The sequence below is a fragment of the Plectropomus leopardus genome, chromosome 22 (genome assembly GCF_026936395.1).
Source record: "Plectropomus leopardus strain MGB_pleo_1.0 chromosome 22, ASM2693639v1, whole genome shotgun sequence".
Taxonomy (NCBI): Eukaryota; Metazoa; Chordata; class Actinopteri; order Perciformes; family Serranidae; genus Plectropomus; species Plectropomus leopardus.
The window spans coordinates 19,842,829-19,870,064 of NC_142197.1; the positions used below are offsets into that span (position 1 = coordinate 19,842,829).

The 27,236-nt window shown below is 42.4% G+C and overlaps 1 protein-coding gene across 4 annotated transcripts in view; it reads left to right on the forward strand.

The window, feature by feature from the left end:
- The window catches only part of foxp2 (forkhead box P2), a 178,933-nt gene that overhangs the window by 111,949 nt on the left and 39,748 nt on the right, over nt 1-27,236 (forward strand). For all 4 annotated transcript variants that reach the window (XM_088073077.1, XM_088073075.1, XM_042511101.2 and 1 more), the window contains 2 exons: nt 13,911-14,000; nt 26,446-26,583. In XM_088073077.1, the coding sequence (XP_087929203.1) occupies nt 13,911-14,000; nt 26,446-26,583 (228 nt within the window). The remainder of the gene's footprint in view (nt 1-13,910; nt 14,001-26,445; nt 26,584-27,236) is intronic.

Consider the following 27,236-nt stretch of genomic DNA (forward strand, 5'->3'; position numbering starts at 1 on the left):
CACAGTGATAAATGAACTGGGTCAGGGTTAACCACCTCAGTGTAAATAAGAGGCAGCCATTCAGTCGCACATACTGCAGCCAATAGTCCTGCAGTCTCTAGCCAACCCTAGTGCAGGCCAGGATCAATGGCCACTTCACAACTCATTTCCTTTTACGCCTCCCTAACTGCCCCGCTCCAGCTCTGGGAAATAAATGGCACTGGATCTATAAGTCCACTCACACAAACACCTATACAGGCAATGCATACACACTCATACAAACACTCACACTTGCACATGCTCTGAGTGGACTGAGCAATTGCTCCAGTTCAATACCCTCCACAATAATTTATTTGCAAACTGCCTCGGTGGTGACTGGCGTATCATCTTTCGTGGCCTCACAATCGAAAACAGGCATTCTGTCATTGTTTGTTGCCACTCCCCTGTCGTTGGCTTAAACAGAGTACCAGTCGTTAATATGGTGGGGTGGAGTGTTACTGTCACCCGCAGCCTGAAAATACACATGTAAATGGCTCTGTTTGCCTCTAATGTGGAGTTAACAGGAGGATAGAGAAAACACGTGTGGAGGGGAGGGGGTTGCTTTCCAGTTGCATACAAGGTAATGCTGTCTGCTTTTTTTTCTGTAAATGCCTCCCTTCCCCCCCAAAAAAGGCAAGTGGCTTATAGTCATTTGATAGGCCACGACACCGCTATCCATTTAACAGAGCTTAAAAATCCTACATATGCATATGCCGGGGTGTCTTAAGCTGACAACCAAAAGACAGGATTTGCTAGAAGGCAGCTTTGGAGTGTTGTGAATTTAACAAGCATGTCTAGTATTACAGTTCCTCTCCGCTTTAGCCATGAATAGTAACAAATCAGACTCTGAAACGCATGCCCGATAGTTTGTTGTGTGTACCCCCCCTCCCTTCCCCTTCTCTAATATTAAAATGACTTCAAATCTGGTTAAGAAGATGACTAGCAAAAAGTAGTAGCATCTTCAATGTCACTGGTGCTCTTTTCCTGAAAAATGCACCCAGAATCTCAGCTAACAGATTCCAGGTTAATAGTAACAATACTCTGAAACGCCTACTCAGTGGTTTCTTTGTGTCTACCCCCCTCTACCTTTCTCTAACTAATATTAAAATAACTTCAAATCAGTTTAGGAAGATGTCTAGCAAAAGGGTAGTAGCATCTTAAATGTCACCAGTGTTCTTTTTCTTGAATGCACCCAGCATCTTGGCAAACAGATTCCAGGTAAATAGTAACAAATCAGACTCTTAAATGTGGTTTGTTGTGTGTAACATCACCCCTACTCTACCTACTAATATTAGAATGACCTCAAATCTAGCAGTAGTAGTTATTCACTGTTACTCTTTTTCCTCGAATGGTTTGTTGTATGTACCACCCTCACTTCACCTTCCTCTAACTTATATTTAAATGACCTCAAATCTGGTGAAAAGGCAAAAAATAAGTAGCTGCATTTACAGCATCTCTGCTGTTCTCTTTCTCAAATGCACCTAGAATCTTAGCTAACAGATTTCAGGTAAATAGCAACAAATAAGGCTCTGAAAAAATGACTTCACATCTATCTGAGAATCAAAAAAAAGTAGTTGCATCTTTAATGTTACTGGTGTTATCTTTCCTGAATGAACTCGGAATCTCAGCTGACAGATTCCAGGTATCATCACAGTTTTCTCTTTTTTCATAGCACTTGTTAACGCTCTTTGTTGCTCCGATTACCTTCATCCCTGACCCATTTCTGAATTTATAAATGGCTCCATCCTTCTCCCAAGTTGTTTGTAGCTGTAACACTACCAGGCTGCAAGGGGAGATGCTCTTTACGCATTGCCTCCAAACACTGTATACATATGTAAGAGAAGCCAGCCGGGCTCTCAGCCCCTCTCCTCTTCACAGCTTTTCATACAAATGCAGTAAATAAGCTGAGGCCGTGGGGAATTGAAGGCTCCAAACAGACGAACTGACTGACATGTCACTTAGCGCTGGCTTTGGCTCTCTTCACTGCAGGCTTTAGAGCTGAAGCTGCCAGGTTTTATAGTGTATCAGCCAAGGTCAGGCCCTCATTTTGTTGTCCTATGTATTATTTACAACTCTGTAATAATAGTATGTGCTATATTTTTTTTAAATTTAGGGAAGAGGAGCAAACAGTTTGCTTATATTATGTATGGAGAGGTGATTTATGAAAGTAAATCCACTTACAGTTAAGTCCTTTGGGAGGATACAATTTGTTTTTTGGCAGATACAGAGAATACTGTAGCCTGAGGTTAATGATGGAAGTCACAGTCAGCAGAGACAGACAGGCCTGCCTCTCTCCACCCTACAGTCCCGCTCAAACAGCCTGCCATTCCTCATCAAGACCTAACCGCTGCTTATTTACCCACACTGGTGCGACTTAACTGGCGCACATTGATCAGTGATAGCACTGGAAAGCTGCTTGTTCCACCCTGATAAAAGCGACGTCCATGAGCATATGCAGAACATGCTTTGTGGGCTAGGCGCAGCACTTCAAGCTTGACTAGACACTAAGCTGATATTGGTTTCACGCTTGAGTCCATGGTGCGAAAATCTTCCAATTGAAACCCCGAGATTTGATTGTTTCTTCGTATGCATTTATCAGAAGTTTACATGATAAATATACATTAGCCTGGTGGCTTGGCCATGCGTGGTATTGTTTCAGCGATACCATTCTCCATGCATTCCTTTCCACCTGTTTGGACTTCATCATCCAATCCAGTGTGAACCTGATAATCATAATTTGCACAAAACTTCAAATGGATTTATAGGAGTTTTGTGCATCGTTAGTCTTTCTCAGGATTTTTGTCACAGAAAGGAATACTTCTTTGTTGGCTCAAGTTTGTAATGTGTGAGGAGAGAATCCCTCTCAAAATCACCGAAAACTGTTTTTTCTTTCCACTCTTTCCATATTCTTGTGTCTGCACCATGACATAATTCTCAGACTCAGAAGTTGAAGTCCCTTCAATATGAGCAAAACAACCCCCATCCCCCTCTTGGCTTAGTCCTGACTTCATTTTGTAATGCCTTCACTGCAGCCCTAAGTGATATGTCATTTATCTTTCATACAAATTTCAACCAGAGGTTTTATTTTCTTAATAACCACTGTAATTGTTCTGTCCTTGTACGGAGTGCTATGAAGGGAGTGATCATGCTTTTGGCACATTTATCAAAGCCCAAGAAAAAAAAATTGCAGAAAGGAGGCCCTTTTCTCACATATAGCCGGACTAAGTGTGCGACAGAGTGATAAATTTTCTTGTTAGGAGAAATTACATCCACTAACTTGAGCTACTTCAGCATGAAATTGAAAAAGAAGCATTTCTTGTGAATTTCCATTCTTGATTCAATGAAAGATGTAGATTAGCCCTTTGGAAAAGGGCGGGGAGCAAGAATGAAACTAAGGAAGTATGACTCCGCTCACGCTTGCTTGTTCTTAGAAGCGTGATATAGGATGCTGTTGAAAAAGGCTTTGTTTATGGAAGTAAGGCTCAGTCAAGCTGGTGGCAGATTAAAGAAAAAAATGTTTAACATCTCTCTTTCTCGCCTCTCTCTCTTTGTGTGTGTGTGTGTGTTTTTGTGTGTATACATTTATGTATTCACACACAAACCGTATGGATTTTTTGCATTTTTATCAGTTGGACTCTGCAAGCCTCTTTGCCTGCTTTACCCCAGTCACAGTCTGTGATTGTGATAGCTTCCTCGCCATCTCTTTCACTTTTTTCACAAACACACACATACATGCACACACATGATTTCACCAGACCCAGCTCAGTGCAGCAGCCTGTTCTGGCGGTGGTGGTGGTGGTGGTGGTGGTGGGGTGGAACACTGATTGATAGACGCCGGGTGTCAGAGTGGAAGGCAGATAACTATATCTTCTACAGCTCACTTAAAGGTCAAACACATACCGCTGTAATTGGAATATTCACAAGACAACCACTGAGGTACAATGCAGGGCGGAGGGGAGAAAGAGAGGAGGAGGAGGAGCAAGGGAGGAGATAGGTGTTACATAAGCAAAGAGATGGAGAGAGGAGAGGGGGAGTGATTGTGATCCATGGCCCTTCCACAGGCAGATGTAGTGGCTATTTATTGAGTTGATCTTTAGGGGAAGTGTGGCATTCATTGAAGGATACAGCACCCTCATGAAGAGCAGTCCTCAGTGAGGTGACTGGGGGCTAACCGCAAGACAAAATAGTCATAAAACTTGTTTTAACTATGTAATGTAATAAATTGTTAATCTGGATCCCTAAACTCAGAATAACATAATAATTACAGAAAGTAAAAATCTCAGTTTTTTTTATGTGACTACAGGTTCAGGTTGAGGGTTAGCCAGCCATGTTGCGGGTGAGGTGAGGTCATTCACAGCTAAGGTCAGGGTGTTCTCTCATCGACCCCACAACAGTTACAATTAGACTCAGCACTTAACCTGAGCTCCTCAAGACGAGACAGACAGACACTCATACTATTGACCTGCAACAGCAGAAACCCCAAGACAGGATCTGATGTACACACATGCACCTGCCACAAATGCATCCACTAGTGCCATGCTACTGATATTACTGTCTGTAAGAGACTGTGATGTGCTCTTTTTTAATCTGGAAGGTAATGGCACCTTGTGAATCTAGACGATCTAAGACTCAAGATTTAAGAACTTTATTATCATTATGCAAACATAATGAAATTGCAACTGTGCCAATTCCAGTGGTGCATACTTGTTAGAAGAAAATAAAAACATCACACAAATTTAAATTAGGACGCAAATGTAGGTAATAATAAATAATGAACAATAAAATCTAAAACCATTGGTACGAAAATAATGGGATTTTTATACAAAACATTTACATAGCTAAATATGAAAATAATAAGTGCAAACATCAGCAGCAGCAAACAGCGGTAAGGGTGCAGTAGACAGGTATAACTGCGTGGACTGATATAAAGTGAATATAAATATTGCACATGCCCATTGGTGGCCATTCTCAGTTTTCTTAGATAGAGGAGTTTTACTGATGTCACAGCTTTTGGGCAAAATCTGTTTTTCAGCCTGTTTTTGCATGTGTGCATGCATTGGTACCAAACATCTTGGCATAGCTTGTCAGGAATGGAGCTAAATAAGGCTCCCAAATTCAAGCTACTTTTTGACAAGGGAAGAACCAGCATGGCCATTTTCAAAAGGCTCCCTTGAACCTTGAATGTTTAGCTCCTTCCAGTTGTCTTTTTAAGGAAAATAACAACTTGCCTATTTGAAAAAAAAACAATGCAATGCCTACAAAAACAGATGCATAACACATTAAGACAGTGCAGGTATTAGTTTATGCACATCGGATAATGAGCTATATTATCTGTAAAATAGGAAACCAAAGTGTATCTGTATGTGATTCCTTGACTTTCATTTCGACGCAGTTTTCAACTACCCTTTACTTCAACAGAGATTTGACATCATTAGACACCAGCCACTTTAGCCAATTTTGGTTGGCATAAAGATGGATAGCACTCAGTAGCTTTCCTATTTTTGTTAATCATTGTTTTGTGCTCCTATGCAGGCTTTGAGTGTGTGTGCTGTGTGCATTTTGAGTGTCTTTATCAGTGGTTTAATGCAGGGTAATCTCACTTAAATGCGGTTTACCTACCGTGGATGCAGGCACCTTCTATTTATCCCTATAGCCCCGGTCTTTATGTTTATTCACATGTCTTATATGCACACATTTGTGTCAGCACATTTGTCTTTTCTACAGCAGCTATTGGTATTGGCATCCTGCACAAAACAAGCTCCTCCACGGCAGTTGCTTGTTCTCTGGTGCCACAGTCAGATTGCTAGTCGCCTCCGGCCATGTTTTTGGAGTGGGAGCCTCTTAATAAGGCCTTGTCAACAAAGACAGACACAAGCTCCATGAAAAGCAACTTCATTGTGTGTCTGATCCGCTGACAAGAATGATGGGAAAACACTAGTTTGCGCAGAAATACAGCTGTGTTCGAGCTCACTGAATTGCTACAGTACTGTCATATAGACAGTATGTTGCAGTGTGTTGCATTATGAAATCATGCTTACTGAATTTGTAAGTGTTAAGATAATCAGCAGACTGTTAATGAGCGGCTATGTCCAAGCAGTTGAGGGCTTCATCCCATCCCACAATTGCAGTTTTTCCACTGCACTCAGCCCCTTTTCCAAATGAACTAAGGCTGGCCTGAATGCAACATTTCATATCAGGTATTCATCCAGCTGTGTGACCCCCACTCGCCTGGAACTGTGAAAAGGCGAGGGATCATAATCACCTGAAGAGGAAATCAAGCGCTTCAGGAGAGAGAAAGAGTGTAATAGAGAGAGAATGTGTGTATTTGTGGTTTTTTGTGTGGCTGCGGGGTTTTGGGGGTGGCTGCACAGTTGAACACTCATACCTCATGCCAGCTTTGCTTTTGCTAAGAGAACACTTGACCTCTCACACACACACACACACACACACAAACTGCCCACCTCAAATAAACACACACACACATCTCCCTTCTTCCACCCACACAAACACCTTTCCCTGGTCTCTTCTCTCTCTGTCCGTCTCTATTTTTCTTCTTCTCTGTCTCTTTGTGATTGTGGTAGCTCTCAGTTGTCGGGCTCTAAAGGACTTCCCTAAGAGCAGCAGTAGATAAAGAGCGTTGCTGAATGGGTCTCCTGTCACCTTATCTGAGTGAAGCAATACAGAGCAGGTCAAAGTGAAGACTTTGCTAAAGCCACCAGCAGAGAAAGCAAGCGAGGGAAATGGGGGCGTTGTTGTCGGGGAAATTGAACTGAAGTGAGACAATGCATAGAAGAGTGGCTGAAGAACAAAACAGATTATTTATTATAGAAAGTCACCACTTCTTCACGGTGCTGTCTCTCTCCCCTCTATGGTTGCAGCATGTCCGCAGCTGCTTTTACAAAAGAGTAGAATGAAAGTCAAGAGTACTCACTGTGCAGCAAAATCAGGGGACTGAAAAGATCCTAGAAGTATACTGCACAGCACACTGAAATAAAAAATAAGGGCTGCTCAACTTGAAGCAACCTCAGTCATCTGAGGGAGGTGTCTCCAAATGGTGATTCAGAACTCCAACTTTCAGGGGGACAGCCCTGGTAAAGTCATGGCTCATCTAATTTTATATTAGAAATAAGTACGATCAGGTCTTTCTATCTTGATTAAAATTGCCAGAAAGCTTTATTATCTTCAGTACGACAAGGCAGTCTTGTTTCAAATTCTAGCTCAGTTTCTGTGTTAAAGTTCATCTTGAAGGTAGCTGAAAATAATTACTCTCGCTTGCTAGAACACATATATCTCTGTATTTGCACAGAATATCCATGGTGATAACAGCAGGAGGTGGTATGTCAGTGGATGTTAGCGGTTGCAGTGAACGACAGCGGGCCGTGTTCTTTGTTATTGCTGGCACGGCGTCCTTGACGTCTCGGCAGACATATTGGTGCATACGCACTCCTCAACTCACAGACATAAACACACAGTTTATCTGTGATGGGCAAAACAGACCTGTGTTTTGTCTTCGTTAGTGGAAAATTAAGTGTGAGGTTACACAATGGAGCTAGACACCCCCACCCGACCCCCACAATCACCACTTTCCTCCCCTGTACGAGCTTTCTTCCTGGGGTAGGAGCGAGCAAATTCATCTCGTCAATCCTCCCGGGAGGGTGTAGCTATGCAGCTCTGTTTACTGTGGCAGAAAGTTAATATAAATTTTCATCAGTGGGGGAAGTTTACACATATGATTCTATTTGTCCTTCATTATTAGCACCTGAGTCTGGGGCTGGGTAGGCATAATTGTCTACAGACACAGGCCAAATAGATGCAAGGGAAAGGCAAATAAGCACACCCCAAAATAATTTGATGCTTGTGTGTTACAATCCTCCACCCTAGGAATTCTTAATCTAGAGAATCAATAAACAAGGGGTGAGAGACGTGGGAGAGAGGAGGGGGGGAGGAGAAAGACAGAAGGATGAGAGGAAGAAATGAATAATGTGATATGAGTAGGGGAGAGGGAGGGGAGGGAGAAAGAAGTTGAATTCAAAGTGCAGTGAAGAGGTGGAGGGGAGTTGAAAAGAGCAGGCAATCAATATGGAAGGTTTTCTTCCCAAACACCTATTATCTATTTTAGAAGAAAAAAAGAGCTCACAACAATAAATGAGCACAAGACAGATTTTCATTCTTGGATGAGGCATTTTATATTTGGAGCCAGTGGAAGTAGCTGAAAATACTGAGATAGAGATAGCAGAGTGGGGACACAGAAGCCCATTGTTCTGCTGGATAGCTTTACCTCCGTCCAGAGGCCCGAGTAGATTCTCCATGGACCTCTCCCTCCCTTTCTCTCTCTCTTTTCCTCCCTTGTTCACTGCAGACTGTTGATTTATTGAGTCATACATTAAAATGCTCATTACTCCTACATATTTTCCAAATTCCCCTTTTCTCCTTTCTTTTTTTCTTTCTCATGGAAGCACCATCTGAGAAATTACACATACTGTTGGCTCCTGTTGGGAATTTGTATGACATTATTTCAGTGGCCTCGATCACCACCGTCTAAGTACTTATTGGAGCCACATGACCCATATTTGGGCAACAGGAACGGAGCTGGGTGGAGCTGAGCTGTAGCTGATGGACAAAACAATATCATTGCCACAGCCTTTGTGATAACATTTGCATGTGTTTATTTGACAGTCCTGCAGGGCTTATCACACATTGATTTATTTGTGGCCTGCCACGATTAAAACATCTCCACGTATTGCTTTTATGTTTTTTGAGCTGCACCGTTCATTAGGAGTGCTATTGGAATACATCTACAGTTTGGTCACTGACTCCACCACACTCTTGGAGTGCAGAACGTACTCTGGGCACAGATGGAGCAGCAGAGATTTCTTTGTCGTGACCAGTTTGCCTGTGCTGCTTTTACAGACCCTCAAAAACTTAGAGTCAAATTTAGAGAGGGGACACAGGATGATAAAAAAGGACATTCACCAGATAAAAAACAAAAAAAAACATTTGCTGACACATTATTCTGCAACTCCTCCAGCTGCTATCCATCTGCATAAGAAGCCATGTTTTATTTTTTCCTTTCCAAGTATTCAACCAAGCAGAGTTGAATGAATCCAGGTGTGTATTGTGCGCTGTTCGGGTTTTTGAAGGCGATAAGGGAGCTGAGTCTGGAGCTATTGTTGAGGCAGCGGTGCGTCATCGCCTGCTCTGACCTTTATGAAAGGATAGGAGTCTCTCTCCTCCTGTGGCCGAGTTACTTAAGGTGAAAGAGATCAATAGCAGCCATAGAAGCTCACACACATCAAGCATCGACCCTGTTTAAAAAAAAAAATGTTACTGCATAAAATTAGCAGTGTGAGAAAAGATCATTACAGAAACTTCTCGGGCATATTTGAGGCTGCTGGTTGCTTTTTGTCCACCAGTATCTCTGACACAGGGTTTACAAAACAAGTGAGGTTTTAGCTCTGAACTGTTTTTGCGTGATTGAACTTCTGTGTCAGGACAGTGTTTGTAATCTCAACGCCACCCAGCTGCATCCGTTCTCCTATTCTTCCATGAAGCGTGTTTAGGGCCTCTGCCGTTCCGACAGCGTTCCCCAGTCGCACTTTGCTTGTTTGCACAAACTCAGGGCCCCACTTTTGTATTCAGACATTGTATGGGACATCTTATCCTTCTCCCCTTCTCTTCTCATTTGTCTATCCTCTCCAGCCAGCCCCTCCAAATCCGTATCCATCCATCCATCTGCCCTGAATCCACTTATATAAGAAGATAGGGTGTAAATATTTTGGTGTGGAGTGTCAGCGCATATCTCCGCTGCCAGCGGGCCGCCAGCCTCAGTCCAATCAGCCATGTTTGTTTGTTCAGCTTAAACTGTTTGTGCCTTGTTTTCCATGGCATGCGACTCCCTCCAGCTTGAATAAAGTGTCACACTTTTTCTTTTTTGCCCCCCCCCCCCCCTCCCTCTGCGTCTGTGTTTCCTGGAAGCGAAGATAGATAAGCCTGGTGGTGTGATGCTGCATGTGTGTGTGCAAGAAAAGCAAGAGTGTGTGTGGGAGTTGTCAAAGCTGTCAGCATGACTGGAGTTGTTCTGGCCTACAGCCTAGTGTTGAACAGCAGCCCTTTACTCCCTACAACAAACACACACACACACACACACACACACACACACACACACACACACACACACACACAACATCTTTTCTGCACGCCACAGTGAGACTGTGTTATCATGATGCAAGCCATTTCTCGCTGATCAACAATTGATACGCCATGTTTACAGCTACTTTCTGGAACATCCTGTCTTTGCCACACGGCTGTGAAGACGTACCTGTCGAGGGCAGCTTATTTCATACCTGTGTCATCATTCCAATAACTCCTATATCCCCTAATAACAACAACTCCCAAATGTGATCTGCGCTGTCCAAACACAATGTCGCAGCCCCCTCAGATATATCCAATTCCAATGTCATGGCTGCATATCGTGCAGTCTCCAGGTGGATTTGAAAGAGTGACATTCTTAGTGGATGGCTTATTTCTTTCAGCCCCCCCCCCTCTCCTCTCCACCACACAAAATAAGCAATCTGGAGATTTGTAATGGTTTGGCCCAGTATTGCAGGGCCTGCTAATGTATTTCATGCTTGTTTAAGATCTTTGCATGCTCCTTACAAAGGTGCATTGTGATAGGTGTTCCTTATTACCCTGTTTCTGTGTGAGTCTAAACACTGGGAGCCAGGAGGATAGTGGGAGGGGGGGATGAATGGAGGGCTGATATGTTTTCTCTCTCTGTCAGTCTCCTCTCACTCTCTCCTTCTCTCCCTCTCCAGTGATCTCTGCATGCCTATTAATGTAGCGGAGGAATGCCTGTGTAAACATTCTTGTTTCTCAGTCCGTTTCGCATAATAGTTGCCTGTATCGCCTTTCTCCTGACCTCACTATCTGAAACCAATTACACCAGATCCATTTGGGCTGAATCTTATTTTCATAAGGATCCCCGTGTCGCGGTCTTGGTCGCTCTGTGTGTTATTTTCCCTCCTCTTATTTTTTTTCCTCCTTTCCAACCTCAGTGATGGATATCAACATCAAATATGCCTCTGAGTGCCTTGTTATTTATATAGCAGGGCCCTGGCTCTTTCTCTCTCTCCCTCTCTCTCCCTGTGTCTGGCTCGCTCTCTCATTCTGAAGAATGTGTCACATTGTGCTGTTTATACAATGTGTGCATTAATCAGACCGGGGGATGTCATTTTTCCTTGCATAGCAACCCAGGTTAAATAGACGGCGCGGCCGCACTCGTCTGTGTTTTTGTCCGCTCCGGCAGCTCTTCAGCAAACTTTTGATGACTTTCTTTGGCATTTTGTGCTTTTTTGCGCTCGGGGATGAGCTCCAGCTTGCCATCTCTGTGGAGTGGGAAGTGGGTGGCACAAATTGGTGCTTTTTACTGTAATGGCTGAATACTCAGAGCCGGTGTAAGTGAGCGGACAGGACTTTTTTTTTCTCTCGCTTACCTTCCACAGAAAAATGGCTAACCCCACTTCCACAGAAGGGCAGTTTTGAGACACGACAAACCACTCTGGAAAAGTTTGTTGATAAGGTCTGTGTTATGTTTCCACGAGCACTCTTTATGCAGTCTGAGCAGACTTCCTTTCTAATAAGCCAGGGGTAGTTGATCTCCCTGCTTCACCCCTCTGTGCATCACCTCTCATACCCGCACCCTCCCTGGATATTTACCTGGCATGGATATTGGAAGCGCAGTTAAAAACATCTCTTTTCTTTGTTCTCTTGACCGTGTGTTATATATCGAGTGGCTCTCTTGACTTTGGATATAACACAGCGAGTCATTATTGATTCACTCGTGGATAAACATTTCCCGCTGACAGCTACCTCGGGTTGCACTCATCACACTGCCTTCCCTCTAACTACTGTGTGCAGGACTCACTAAACCTTATAATTACTTTGATTCACCAATCACGGCGAGATTAATTAGGCTGCGTGTTTTAATTAGTGCAGTGATTGGCTGCATTCAAGGAATTTGTTTTGTCTTTTGGCTTCTGTAAAAGGAAGGCAAGCAGTGTTTGATTTTGCATCCGTTTTGAAAAAGCGCTGTGGCTGTGTGTGCAGGTGTTGATGTGTACTTTACTACTTTTATATGTGTGTGTGTGTGTGTGTGAAGAAAGGCTCAACTTACAGATGTCACACACACACTCACACACACATAAAAAGCAGTGGCGACTTGGATCCTCTTACTAAGGAGACAGATCAATGCAGTTAGGACTCAGTGCCAGTGTAATGTGTTTGTTTACTTTAGTTCAGAGAGCCTGGCTCCTCCTGAGCACCCAGACAGACAGACCCCCCCTCACCACCACCACCACCTCTTCAAGCATACCCCTCCCGCCCCCACCTCTGTCTTTTCATAATTGATCAGGAGGTGGCTGCGTTCCCCGAGGGGTTAAGACATGGCAACTTTTTTTTTCTCCTCCTTCTCATTTTTTTTTTTTTACTGCCTCCCTCTCCTCTTGTTTGCTCAGGATCTCAATGTACTAGTTCAAACATTGTTCTCACCAGCTGGCAGAGCTTCGCCATATGCACGCCCTGTCAAGGCAGCTGTTGTCATGGATACTGGCAAGCGCCAGAAAATAAAAATGAGCACCCCTGATTCCTGAGGAAGTGTCACTCTCCATAGTTTTATTTATTTTTTTCTCATTTCTTGCTTCTCCTCCTACTCGTCCTCTTCTTTTTTCATCAAAAAACAGAAACACCTGTGAAGTTGTTGTGTTTGTCTGTGTGTGTTTGTGTGTGTGTGTGTGTGTGTGTGTGTGTGTGTGTGTGTGTGTGTGTGTGTGTGTGTGTGTATACGCACGCATACGTGTTTTCTCCTCCTCCTCCTCCTCCTCCTTCTCCTCCTCCTCTCCCACTTGATGCTCGTGGGCCTGAAGAATACAAGGCTGTGGAGCAGCAGCAGCAGTAGTAGCAGCTGTGCACAATGTTCTTTTCTGCCAGACTCTTTCATCCATCTGCTCTTGAAGAATTGGAGTGAAGCTGGTAGCCCAGCTGCCACCGTTACCTGTGAAGCCTCGCTCGTCACACACACATTCAGTACACACGGCGAGGCGGGAGGGGATCTGTAATCCCATCAAACCCTTAGAGAAATAAATTACGCCACATCCCAGCCTCTCTGATTCTTATCATCTCCATGTCTGGCAAACAAATCAAACAGCGTTGTTGACAAATTTTTACAATTTACAGATTTGATTTTTGCACATTTTTGTGTAAACAGCGGCAAACTCATTTCATCAGGCAGGGAAAGGTCTCTCTTTCTGCGTCTACCTGTCCATCGTTCCATCCATCAGCCATCCTCTGCTCATAAGCACCCTTAACGCATAGTGTGAAACCTGTGCTGCTAGTTAATTCACTCTAAATGTAATCTGATGTTGATTTTGTCAACTTTAATTACAGCTCCCAGGGACACTTCACATGGTGCTGCCTCTACTTCAAATTGATATTATGAATATGCAAATGTGGTGGTAATTTGCCGAGAGAAGTGGGTATTTCAGTTGAGCACACACTAGACAGGTCAATTCTACTGACGCTCATTTTTTTTTTTTCCCCAGCCCACCACCCCCCTCCACACTTTTCTTCAGGGGTGCTCTAGACAAACTGTATTTATCCTTGATCACAGCTCTGTGAATTGTTACTAAAACGTATCTCCACCGTAGCATTAACTACAATGTGTTGCGGAAAACACCAGGTGACATTTTCACTCATATTTGTCCCTGAAATTGTGAACTACTCTGCTGTCAGCTTCAAGAAATCTAATAGTTTATTTCCAGTGTCTCTTTTCCTCCCTCCTCCCCATCTTTCTCTCTTTTTTTCACACTGTCTTTTGTCTTGTGTTCCTTTTCTTTCAGGCACTACAAGCAGCGAGGCAATTACTCTTGCAGCAGCCAGGCAGTGGCCTGAAATCTCCAAAGAGCCAGGACAAGCAGCGTCCACTGCAGGTAAAGTAGCTCCCCGTCTAATCTCTTAAGTCCATCCATAATACATGCTCCTTCCGAAAAGAAGATTTCTTCTGTTCCACAAGTGTGTTTGATTTGCCGACGCAATCCTCGAACCTGCCATTGGAATCCTAAAGCTGGACAAGGCAGTCCCCAGGAAGCTGAGCGTCACATAGACACAAGCAAAACAAAACAGACACAGATCTCAGAGAGCAAAGTTCCACCTGTATGACATTTTCAAGCAAACTGGATTATAATTAATGCATAAAGTGAACGGCTTGTGGAATTCTGGGCCAATACCGATGTTTGAAATAACAATTTGTCTGATAGCCAAATCGATATTTCAAATAATAATTTGACCGATAGCAATACTGACACTTAAAATAACAATTTGAGTGATAGTGATACCAGTGTTAAAAATAATAATTTGGCCCATAGTCAACACCGATGTTTAAAATAACAATTTGGTGAAAGCCGATAGCCAACACCAATACCAGTGGTTTTTTTTGAGTTGTTGTTTATCATTTTTGTTGTCAGTTATTTTGAGCCAGGGAAACAAAGAAAACATAACTGAACTGTTTTAAAGCCATTAAATCCTTCATTAAACTATCTTTGAGTTAGCACAAGTTAAACCATACAATTGTATGCAACAACCTTTAATATAACCTTCTTTTATATGAAAAACATCTTTTCTATTAAATTAAAATGCTTCAAAAGCCTTTTCACTATATGTCTTAACTCCCTTATATCTATTTTACAGTATATTGCTTTGAAAAATCAAATTTCTCATGTAAACAGCTGTATTTATTTAAGTTTCTCTTTCCAAACTACATTTTATAAGATTGCATTTGAACACATCATGAGAATGTTATAATTTATCTTCACCCAATTTTCATTTTTACTGAATCAAGCTTGAACGCATCATAATGTAACTCAACGCAACCTCCGTTAGCTGTTAGCTTCAGCCGCCACTTACGGACAACCAACATCTAACGGTAACTAGCTTTTGTCCGGGGCGATTTCAACATGTTTTTCAAAATGTAAAATTATTGGGGGGAAAAGGTTTTCTATTATTTTTTCCTGAGGGAGGTCATCCCAAACTGTCACTTATTTACATTGGGATGATGGGACGCTGTTAATCTTGAGTCCTGCATTTTAGCCTGCGCAAAATTGATATGACATAACAGAAAAACATTGTCCACTGCCATCGGTGAATATAATTTTATTCACTGATAGGCCGATGACAGTACACAAGACAAATATCAGCTAATACAGATGTTTGGCCAATAAATCGGTAGCTGGAACATCCTTAATGTAAAGTACATCCAGGTTGTGTGACAGATTCTTTGAACTGGATGCTTTTCTACACTCAGCCCATTGTGCTATTGACACTGAGGAGCCAGAGGTTGGTTAGTTATGTGAAAGACATGTCAGCCTGACTAGTGGGTTACAAAGACAGCTAATTTTAATCGCCTGTCATTTCCACTCTTCACAACTAATTTGCCTTATTGATTTGTAGAGCTGTCTATTTCTGTTGTCAGTGATTTGGAAAAGGTCACACACACACACACACACACACACACACACATATATACACATTAACACATTGACTGCAATCCTCTTTCTTCTAGGCGTTAAGATTTTTCTCACACTATTGAGCCTTTTTCCTTCTGCTCCTTTAAATCAACAAGACAGTTAGTTGGTTTTTCCTGCCTCAAATTATGTAAGGCCCCTTGACATCTGCTCCATGTTTTTATTATTAGTATTTTATTATTTAATTTATTTTTAGCCGTTTGAAATTGAAGTGTGGGAGTTTGTGCCCTCCACTCGGCTAATAAGTACTATCAAGGAGCAATGGTTTACCTCATTAGGGGCTCTGTGCATTTCATTAATGTCAGGGAAATTGGCGTTAACCTCACCCGTTGATATTTTCACAGAGTCTAACAATGGCGACACCTTCAATTGGAGTCACACCCCTGTGTACCTAATTACGTACTGGCGAAGAGATAAGGGTGGCAAAGACTCAGTCATGCTTTTGCATTTAAATAATTGAACCCAACCTCATCAAGAGTGTTAATATTATCAGTATATTCACACAAAACAGCATCAGAATTATATATTTTTGAGTGTATATTTTGTGTCTATTTAGCTGTGGTGGCAGGAGGAATTAGACAAAAGCTCTCACTTGTTTGGATCCATTGCGCTTTTTCTGTTTGAGGTTCAGTACGCCAAATCGATTCAAACAAATGGGATCCTGATCTACAAATGCCTGCATAGTCACCAAGTACAATACATACATGGCTGGAGGAACAATATTGAATGTGGGTGCATGATAACTGTCAGCCCATGTCCGAGCCCGGCCTCTAATAACACCAGCAGATGGTAAATATTGAATATTTACATTTGCTTACTCCATTCTTGTCTTGGCGATATGAATCAATATGAATCAGAGAGGGCCTGCCGATCGGCCTGTCCTCAGCTCCCAGATAATCCATCTGTTGATCCAGCCTTTATTAACGTCCTCACCTCTTTGTTCCAAAAAAGTCTCCATGCAGAGGAGAGGCACAGCTGACTGACTCTCCCAGTGATACACAAACAGGGCTTTCAAGATCAGTTTTACTGTGGGAATATACTGCTGTGTGCCCTTGAATCCACTCATTTCAAATGACATTTTAGCTGTAATACTCCAATGTGCAAATATCAATATGAAGCAACTCTGACTTGATTAAAAAGCCTTGTTTTGCTATTGTTCTATTTCTTCCCTCTTTTCAGGACCAGATATTTTTTTTCTTGTCTTGAGGGAGTTTACACAATAAAGCTGCATTATTTACCTGGATTATGAGGCCACACTGGGTGCTATAGTGCAATATTTTATTAGCTTCATGCCTTGATAAGAGTCAATGGCAATCAAGCTGCATGTTTTTCCACCGGAGGAATCAGGCGGATTGATCCCCTTGTATGATTAGCACAGCAGAAAGTGGGGAAAGGATTAATATTAGCATGACATCCTGCTTATGGTAGAGATACTGATAAATCCTCTGCCAGTCTTTTTCCCTCTTGTTCTCCCATCTTTGGTATTTAAGAGCGGGAAATGATCCATAGATCATGGCATGTAAATTATTTAGTACACAAGCATCTAAGTGCCTCAGCTTGCAGTTTTAATTACGCGTATTAGCGGCTAAAGGCTCTCGCCTGACTAATTCTATCCGCTCGCTCATCGCTGCTTCTCAGGAGTTGATGATGCGGAGGCAGGCAGCACTGGCACGCACGCACACAACATGTAAAAAGAGAAAAAAAAGCCTACAAACACACATACAAACACACACACAAGCTGCTTCTCTACATTTGCGTAATGTGACAGGTCTATTATTACACAGTAAGCCCACGGGAGCACTCAATAAACACCTATTTCTCCCTGTAAATCCCCCCTGCCTCCGCCATGCTGCTTACACGGCTCTCCCAAGGCACACAACACCCTCTCGTCTCCTCTGCTCCTCTTTTTCCCCTCACGCTCCTCCTCTCTGTGGCAATATCCCCCCTCTGAAAGGCATTTATACACTGACATTTGGAATACAAATAAAGAAACGCGGACAAGGAGAGGCGGAGAGGATTACAGTGGCCTATGAATCTGACAGTTGTTTCGCTCGCGCACGCACGTACATAATGCATCTCCATGCCGCCTGCACAAACACAAGCACAGTGACTGTTACTTAAACTTTTTACATTACCAGAAGTGACTTTGTGGAAGTCCTGTTTGTTCGTGGTTCTATTAATCATTATTAATGGGAAGCTCCTGGTGAGTGGGCAGCTTTGGTGCTTCATGAATGTACTAGAAATCCAAGAAAATACACTGTAACTGTGTCAGGTATTTGGGCGACTCAAACACCACCTCAAACACCATCTTGTCCTAACGTGTCACTCCGAGGCTTCCATTGTAACACTGCCACCAGACTTATACCTCAAGTGGCACGAGTAATCCACTAGAATGATTCCCTGACTAGTGTCACATGGGTTTCGAGCAGAGGTGGGTCCAAGTCATTGTTTTGGGTCTTACAAGTAAGTCTCAAGTCTTTGCACTCAAGTCCCAAGTCAAGACAGGCAAGCCCCAAGTCAAAAATGACAAGTTCCAAGTCAAAACAGGCCTACACATAAAGTTTCTAGTCTTAAACAAGTCATAGTATGCTCTTTAAAAGTGTAATGCAACTTTAGAGTAATAACATATTAAGTTAATAAATATAACAAATAATGAATGCTTTTGAAAAAAATGTGTTAAAACGTTTTAAAACTGTTTTTTGTGCACCTTAAAATGCCGAATGAAGTTAGAAGTTGTGGCAGCTCTGTCTGCAGTAGGCTTAATGTGCTGGTCAAAAATTACAAAAATCTGTTTTTTGTTGACTACCACATAGTTTTTGCACACCAATGGAATTGTCTTGGGTAAGACTTTTTTCCTGCTGGCACTCAGTAACGTAACGTCAGTTGTTTATGGTTCTCTGCTGCAACCTGGTAGGATGCTGTCGGACTGGTTCAGACAAAGTGGATCTGGGGAATTAAGTGTGAAAATGAACTGATTTGTGACACACTTTTTAAATAACATATTAATCTTTGGGCCTTTGGAAGATATCACATATATTCAAGTCAAAAGGCTCAAACCCAATGGAAGTCATTGGTATTGAAGTTCAAGTTGAGATGTGAGTCTTTTTTGATTTTGTAATGAGTCATCAAATTTGTGGCTTGAGTCTGACTCAAGTCCAAGTCATGTGATTCGAGTCCTCATCATGTGAATGCCCTCCCCCTTCCTCCCGCTAGTTAACATCCCATTCTTAACCATGCAAAGCCTGCGAGCTCATCACTGGCAAGTGTGGCAACTGGTGCTCTGCCCCTTTCACACTATCAAGCTGTGAATACATTTTTACAAGACTAATAACCTCGGTCCCATCTGTGCAACGCTCGTCTCTAACTACAAATGAAAATATTTAAGATTTTATGGATCGGGAGTGATGTTGGTTTAGCTGTTTTCCGTGAATTCTCCAGCTTCCTGCCCCGGCCAGTCAGATTATACGCAGCCACTGGGCCATCCAAGGAAGTGTCACACTTTTAAAGGTCAGGTCCGCGCGTTCTTCCCACTGAGCCAATATCACCTCGATAGCAGAGCTCATCTGCTTATTGGCTTTCATCTGGAACACACACACTCAAATACACAGATGCAGGGGGAAAGGGCTGCAACGCTAGACTTGAGTATAGGTGAGCTGACTCCAGCATGCATGGCTAAAGGATGGTGGTTCACATTTACATTTATGAATATATCTTTCCACTGCATCCCCTCTGGTTGGATCTGAAAATAGAGAAGAATTATCACTACGAAGGGGGGAAAAAAAGAGAGGGGGAAAATATTATGTTATTCATGAGGAAAACTTCTGTTGACTCTGAGAGAGAAAGAGAAAAAAAAAACGTCAGCACATTTTAAGTCAAACACCCTTGGTTACTGCTTTTGTAACCAGAAAACAAGATTTTTTTTTCACTCCCCATCTCCCTCCCCACGTTTTTTTTTTTTTTTCCTCCCCCTGCATTTACAACACCTACAGGACAAGATTGCTAAATTGCGAGGACAGAGCAGGTTCATCATTGTGATGCAAAAGAAGTTGAAATGCAACCCCAAGGCGAGGTAGCTGAGTTTGGGGGATCAAGAGAAAGTGAGAGGGAGGGAAGGATAAAAAAAAAAGTAGCTCAGACCTTTGATGTAGCAGCAACAAATTTACCTTGTGACAGAAGATACATGGGTGCAATAAACGAGTTATACCAGCCCTTACACATGCAATCAGATGATTCTGGCCAGGGTGTTAATTGGATCCTAACCGGCAGATCTGATACGCCTGGGCCCCGGTGGTGAGGGGGGAAAGCCTTTCCAAGTGATGAACTATAATTCACTGAGCTGCTTGAAGCACTTGTAATTTACTGTGTGTCACTGATGAAGAGGCTGATCCAGTGGAGGCCATATTACCTGCAACATCAGAGGGAAGTGCCCCCCCCACCACCACCACCACCACCGCTGCTACCACCTCTCTCACTTTCTTTCTATTCCGGCACTCTGCACTTTCTTTTTTAATTCTCTCCCCTCCTCTATCTGTCGCTCCCCATTTACTCTTGAAATATGTGCACCTGCAGGGAGGAATCAGTCGGGAGTGAATTGTGCCAGTTTAATGATAAAGGTGTAACAATTTGTACTGATAATGACACAAACAATGTGTACGAGCAATGTCACACAGCCACGGAGTCTGCATTCAAGAGGCTTAATCAATGACTATCTGCATGTCGAGATAAATCAATATGGAAATTGTGCTAAGCCCGTCCCGATCTCCCCGGGCTTTTTTTATGAGAGGCTTTTGCATGATGGGTCTTTATGTTATGATAAATTGCACTACTGCTGCCAAACTGCTATGGAAATTGATTTAGGAAAACATTCAGTAATCTACTTAGCTTCAGTCCTGACAATCTGGAGTATTGATCTCCCTAAGCTGAAAACATGCATTGAGAGTGCGCGTGGCTCCTATGTGGTTTTACATGTTTCTAGTAGACCACACACTTGAAAGTCACAGTAGAGGGTGACATGGGAAGAATTTCTGTAGTTAATCACAACTAATTGCATTTTTTTTATCACATGTTTTCAATTCCATAATTTTGTATTTCAAACAGTTTTGAAGTCCAAATTGACAAGTTAAAGCAATTATTGCTAGATTGTCTTGAATAAGAATCAAATGACAGCAAAAAAGCGCACAGGGCGAGAATAAAGTGGGAATTTCTGCAAAGGGGAGACTCATGGGTACCCACAGAACCCATTTTCATTCAGATACCTTGAGGTCAGAGGTCAAGGAGCCCCTGTGAAATGACCATGTCATTTTTCCATTGCCAAAATTTAGCCTAACTCTGGTGACTTATTCTGCCCCTTACTAGGAAGCTAGCATGACATGGTTATGGTACCACTGGATTCCTCAGGTCTAGTTTCATGATGCCAGTTTCATCACTCCAGCTTTAAAACTCAACCTGGTACAGCCCCTTAAAGACATGAGTGTCTGTCAGCATTTCCACAATTTAAAAAAAAAAAATAACACGTTAATTATGGATTATGGAAACCTACTTGGTAATAAACCTTGTTGTGATTTTAGCTGCTACAAATAGCTAGCTCTTAGTTCATTAGCTCGATGATAACACATAATGGGAATTACCATTGACATGCTAACTGAAATTAGCATTGCGATCACGATAATTATATCTTAAAATATGCTTAACATACCTAACAGAAAACATGTGTGCTCATGCTTACAAACATACATTTCCTATGCTCTGTGAAAACAACCTAAAAAGCTGCTGTCTTGACATTGCTAGCTCAATATTATTATTATTATGATCCACAAGATTTCCGAAAAAACATCAGCCTCTATTTCACAGCAAGGCGCTCACCAAGCCAGCTGCCCCCGTAAGCCTTGGTGGTCCTCGAGTGGAGAGTCCCAGCTATCAATAATCGTGTGGCCTTATTTGGCAGTAATTGGCGAGTAAATGAGCAGTGTCAGCTGAAAGGGAGTTGAGAGGTCAGAAGTCCACAAGCAACAAGGGGGGTCCGAGTTTGGGCCCCCCTTGGGATGCTCAGGAGATTGAGATGAAATAGGGGTGGTGGGGTAAGTGGAGGATTTTTTTCTTGATTTCTTTCTCTCTGTCTTCCTGTAAAATGAAGCTTGTGGCTTAATTAGCAGTGACTCTCCCCGCCAAGGATCCACAGTAATTACCGAGCAGGACCCTTCCATTTCTCATCGCAGTTATCTGAAGCAGTAGCGCGGCTCAGTCCGCCTGTCCAGCGCTACATGAACAACCCCTGTCGTTGATAACCGCCCCGCATTCCCCGCGATGTTTATGGCCGACATTTAATCACCCCACCCCCCACCCCCCCCCACTTATTACTGCTAAGTGAATTGTATAGACGGAAATAAAAGGAATTCCTCTCTGCTGGACTTTAATTGTTTAAGTTTGAACTCCGATACACCACTTATCTCGTGCTTTAGGTAATTTGAGCTCACTCATACAAAACTCACTCCTGCAAAGATAAAGCATCACACACTGGAGTGGGTATAATTGCTGGAAGAACATTGGTCCATAGAGTTGGAGGCAGCCAGTGAGCCAGTGGAGGTGTGGTGTTTTGTATTTAATGCCCAGTTAAATCAAACATAATGAGAGAGCGCCAGCTCTGCCTGGGAAGAGATACCTGAGCTCTCCTTTGGAAGAGCTTGACCTTTCGCGAGGCATCGGACAGGCTGGTTACAGGCTGCGGCTGTGACAAGAGTGGTGTAATGATGTGCTCGTTCTGGTGAGGGGCCCACCAGTGTTTTCACATCAGGAGCCAATTTAAAGGTCCTTTGTTTTGGTCTCCAACTTTTGAGGGCAAATCACATGGCGTCTAAGTTCATGTCAATAACATTTCTCTTTAAGGCGCACCAACAAAAAGGGGTGTAAATGGGAGCGCTGTTTAAAAACAAGCACGTTTCTTGCAAATGTGAGCACATTTAAATGACTTGCTCAAATGTAATTTGCAGACTACTCTTTTCCATCCAAATGTGCATTATTAAAAGCAAGAGAAGCACCTTCTCTGTTATTAATGTCCCCAGTGGCCACATCAGCTTCAGCTAATTTCAAACGATTTAATAATAAATCCCATTAATATTTTGTGTGCACTAGTGTTGGAAATACATCCTTTTGGATTACAGAGAAGCAAAGGCAGAGACCCAATTGGATATCATGGCTCCTCTTCTTCTACGAGAGCGAGTCCGCACGGATGTTTACGCCACCGCCATCGCCTCGTAAATGCTCATTAATTTTATCCCTTCGTGGCAAAATCATTTCTAGGAGAGGCAATTCAGCCTCCTGTTCCTTTCAATTCACCACTCCCGTCAATCAAGCCCTCGTGCAGTATCCTGCAAAATGGAGGTGTTATATTCCCGCAATTATCATGTCATATACTCGAAAATGTAAATGAACGTGTGTGTAAAATTAAATTTATGGGTTGTCAGTGAAGAATAAGAACCAGGAGAGCAATTACTTATCTGCTTTCATCTCGGAGCCTCTGATACGTCAAGCAGAAAAGCATGCAGTTAAATGCTGGAATTAGCATTGTGCTGCACTTCACAATGGACGTGGGCCACTGCCTTTTCTCCCCTCGCTTTCTTCCTGGTGCCTCTTCCCCCGTGTCCTTCCCCTTCTTTTTGTTTGGAGCACCGGTGAAATGAAGATGATTATCACCCATTACGTCTAAGAAAAAAAAAAAAAAAGCTAATGAAAGTGGAAAAAGGAACTTCCCAGTTTCATAACCTGGTTGTTTGCTGTTTTTTCTTTGTTGAAATCTTGTTTGGATGTTGAAATCCTGCATTATTCATTCATCAAACTACGTACGCTTTTATTTTTCCACTTCCACAATAAAGAAACACTTTGACATATATGCAGAATTTAGATTTAATTCCACTTTATATATATGCATGCGCATACATTTGCGCTAAACCCAACATGTCTAAGCCTGCATCTCCTTTGTGAGCCAAAACATCTTTGTGCTAGCATCCAATTAATAGTCTTAATGAGTGCATCACTCATGTTGTTTCTCAGCCACACTCGTCCCATTGTCGTGGCATCCAACACAAAACCAGGAGTGACTGCGGGGGTAATTACTTACCTAGCAAATGTACCTTTAAGGGTTAATAACATTGAAGGTGTAAGCACAGCATTTGCATAATTACACACGGACTGTTTAATTTGCAACTTTTGACGGCTTTTGTTCGCCACCTCGCTTATTGTGAATGCATTTTCTTTTGGCACTCTTGCATAGAGGAGTCCAGAGAAGAAAAGAGATGTACCACAACATCCTCCTCCTCCTCCTCCTCCTCCACCTCTTCCACCTTAGATGGAGTCCCTTCTCTCTAAGACCCTAATGAACAATGGAGGCAGGATTTGTTTGAATATGAATATGAATGTGCAGCGGGGCCGGCTGGAAGTTGACCTTCAGCTGTGATTTTCAGTTCATCAGGATTAGTCAAGGCGGGCGATCAGGAGCCACTAATGCATAATGACTTCTAAAATGAAAAATGTGTAGTGACCATGCAAATGTCTTGGCTAATCAAAGAGGGGGGAAAACCTGGGGTGGGGGGTAGGCGTCGAGGAGAGGAGAGCTAAACAAGGACGTGTCAAGGCCTGACAGAGAGAGAGAGGGAGAGAGAGGAGGAGGGAGGAGAGACATGCATGGAAAGTAATCAAGGCAGCTTGATTAGCTGGCGATGAGGACAGGGATGTCTTATTGGCCCCTTGACACACCATATAGGCTAGCTACTGTCGTGGCAGCTCTCTGAAAAACACTGTCGCAATTAGAGTCATTGAAGATGTTACTACATGTTGATATTTTAAAGCTTGTTTTGCAAGAATCATTGTCGACAAGATGCATCCAGCCCTAAAAAAAGTAACATTGTTGTGCTAGAAGCTGATTGAATTACATTTTAAAGGTCATATAAGAAAGGAAGCGATGATTTGAGTCACTTCAATCAGTCTAGTGACGCTTGTGTGTGTATTCAGTCAAGGAGAATCAACTGGTGAGCCATAGAGTTATTGCATACGAAATCATTCACTCGTATTATTTTTCAAAACACTGCCACAAAGTCAACAAAATTTAACATTCCCTTCTCTACAAAAGTTGTTCAATTTTTAAGCAGCCACGAGGAGCTGAAACTCAATAATATGACTGTTAGCCCACACTCCCCTGTTAGGATGTGTGCACACAATCAAAGCCCGAAGAGAAACGCATCCTTTGTCTATTGATCTGCTGCCTCAGAAGTCGCTTGCGCTGCCGTCTTAGAAGAATTTGGCGGAAATACAGGATACGTACTTTGTTTTGTTTTGGTGAAGTTCTTCTGCTGTGGTTTGACAGCTTGTATTTTTAATGATTATCTCCTAAAAATGACATACATTTTTCAAAATGGTATGCCAGCAGCGAGCAAAAAACAAATGTGCTCGTGGCTGCTTTTAAGACAATGTAAAACTTGCTCACTGCAATTAAGAAACGCCATAGTACAGTGATAGTAGTAACTCAAGTCATGTCTTAAAGCCGAATCTGGCTTGCACCAGGTGACCCACTGACCGTTTTTAAATTTCACACAGGGAATTTTTTTTTTTTTTTTTGTATTTTTAGCACAAAAAACAGAGTTCTTGGGTAATCCCCAAATGTCCTTGAATCCTAGAAACATGTCTGCATACACCAGACCTTTGTGGGACTGCTTTTTCCTACAAAATTAGAATCAACAGGGGTTTTTTTATCTTTTGTGTGTGTCTCCCTTTTTGTATCATTCTCTGTCCCTTTCTTAATTTAGACATTTTGCAGGTCTGTGAATGCATCACAGGCGGAACTAGTCTTGAGTTTTATTTTTCCTCACCAGCAGTTTAAGTCATTTGGTGGATAGTTGATCTGTTGATCTGGTCAGAGCTGATCAGATCGATGGATGTAAGGAGAATGTAAGTAGACCAATGCGCACTTAAGTTTCACTTAAACTGCATCTGATGTTCTTCTGCTCCGTCTGTGTCCAGAGTATGCTCAGGGGTCCCAGATTTTGTTGTTATGAATAACTGAACGGTATATGTGTTCCAAATGATGGTCCATCTCCAGAAATAAAAAAAATATGTGGCAGCAGATGTTTAAATTTTAACAGACCACCACAAACAAATGTTTTTTCATAAACTGGCCCCTGGTCTCCTGCCATTATGCTAAAGTGTGTAAGGCAAGTTGAATGCTGCTGCGACATAATCAGAAGTGCTTATGTCTTTTTTTTTCTCCATATTTCCCTCCCCTCCTGCATGAAATATTGCAAAGGTTGAACCCCCAACCTCCAAGCCACGACCCCCCGCATCACATTGAATTGACCACTTCATCACTGTGCTTTTAATCAACTTCAGAGTTGTGCATTTTCACGCTGTTTCACAATAGGAGCACTGATAGGCACGCCTAAGTGGGGGAGTTCAAAGGTCTTGCTAATTAAGGTCTACGTCTATTTAAATGTCCTACTTTTCCCAGCGGGGGTTGGAGGCAGAGCAAAATAAGATGAGCAACACAAAGGCACAGCACCCATCTGTCCTTCAGCATCTCCTCAAGGCTGCCAAGCGTCACGGCCATGGGAGGCCTGCTCTCCCTACCTCTCCGTCACCAATTACTATGCTCCCAGTAGATCCATGCCAGTAGGCTTGACGCACATCTCTAATGCTCTATTTTTTTCCAGCTTTCTCCTTTTTTACTCATCCCTCCATCCACCTGTGCTTTTATTGTTTACCCAATCTTTTCTCACCCACTTTACATCTGATACCTCTCCTTTGCACCTCTTCTCCACTTTCTCTTTGCTGCCTCTCACCCCACCTTTTCCTCTCTCATCCTGTCGTCCAGGTTCCAGTGTCAGTGGCCATGATGAGTCCCCAGGTGATCACGCCGCAACAGATGCAGCAGATCCTCCAGCAGCAGGTGCTCTCCCCCCAGCAGCTCCAAGCTCTGCTCCAACAGCAGCAGGCTGTAATGCTGCAGCAGGTACACACACACACTCAACACCTAACATGCATGCACCCTTAACTCTTTGAAACCTGAACAAATTGTCTGATTTTTTTTCAAGAACATAAGAAAGGTTAAGAAATGACCCCAAAAATTACCAAGAAACAAGTAAAAGTTAAAAAAGAAAGAGAATTTCCCTGAAAATTGGCATAAAAGAAAAGTAAAACACAAAAACAAACAAAAGAAAAAAATACTCTAAAAGTACTAAAATAATATATAAATATATTTCTGTGGCATATATTTAAATCTATAATTATAATAAATATGTATGTAGTTCTCAAATATGTATTTTATTTCTCAGTTTTTCAGGTCATAGTTCTCATAACTTTAATTAATATCTTGCTAATTTGGGGGATCATTTCTTGCCACGATATACATAGCCTTTTTTGTAATTTTTCAAAAGAAATTAAACCTATTTGCTCCGGTTTCAAAGGTTTAAATACTTGTAAAAGGTGTCTGTTTGCTACAAAAGAAAACTGATGTCAATCCAGATTTCAAACAAACATTTAGGGATAAACACTGCGCATGCAGACACATGCTCACCTGGATGCAGGCCGAACCCCATCGGCAACAGGTACCTAGAGGTATACATACCTAACCACAACTACGCACTTTTAAGACCATGTACAAAT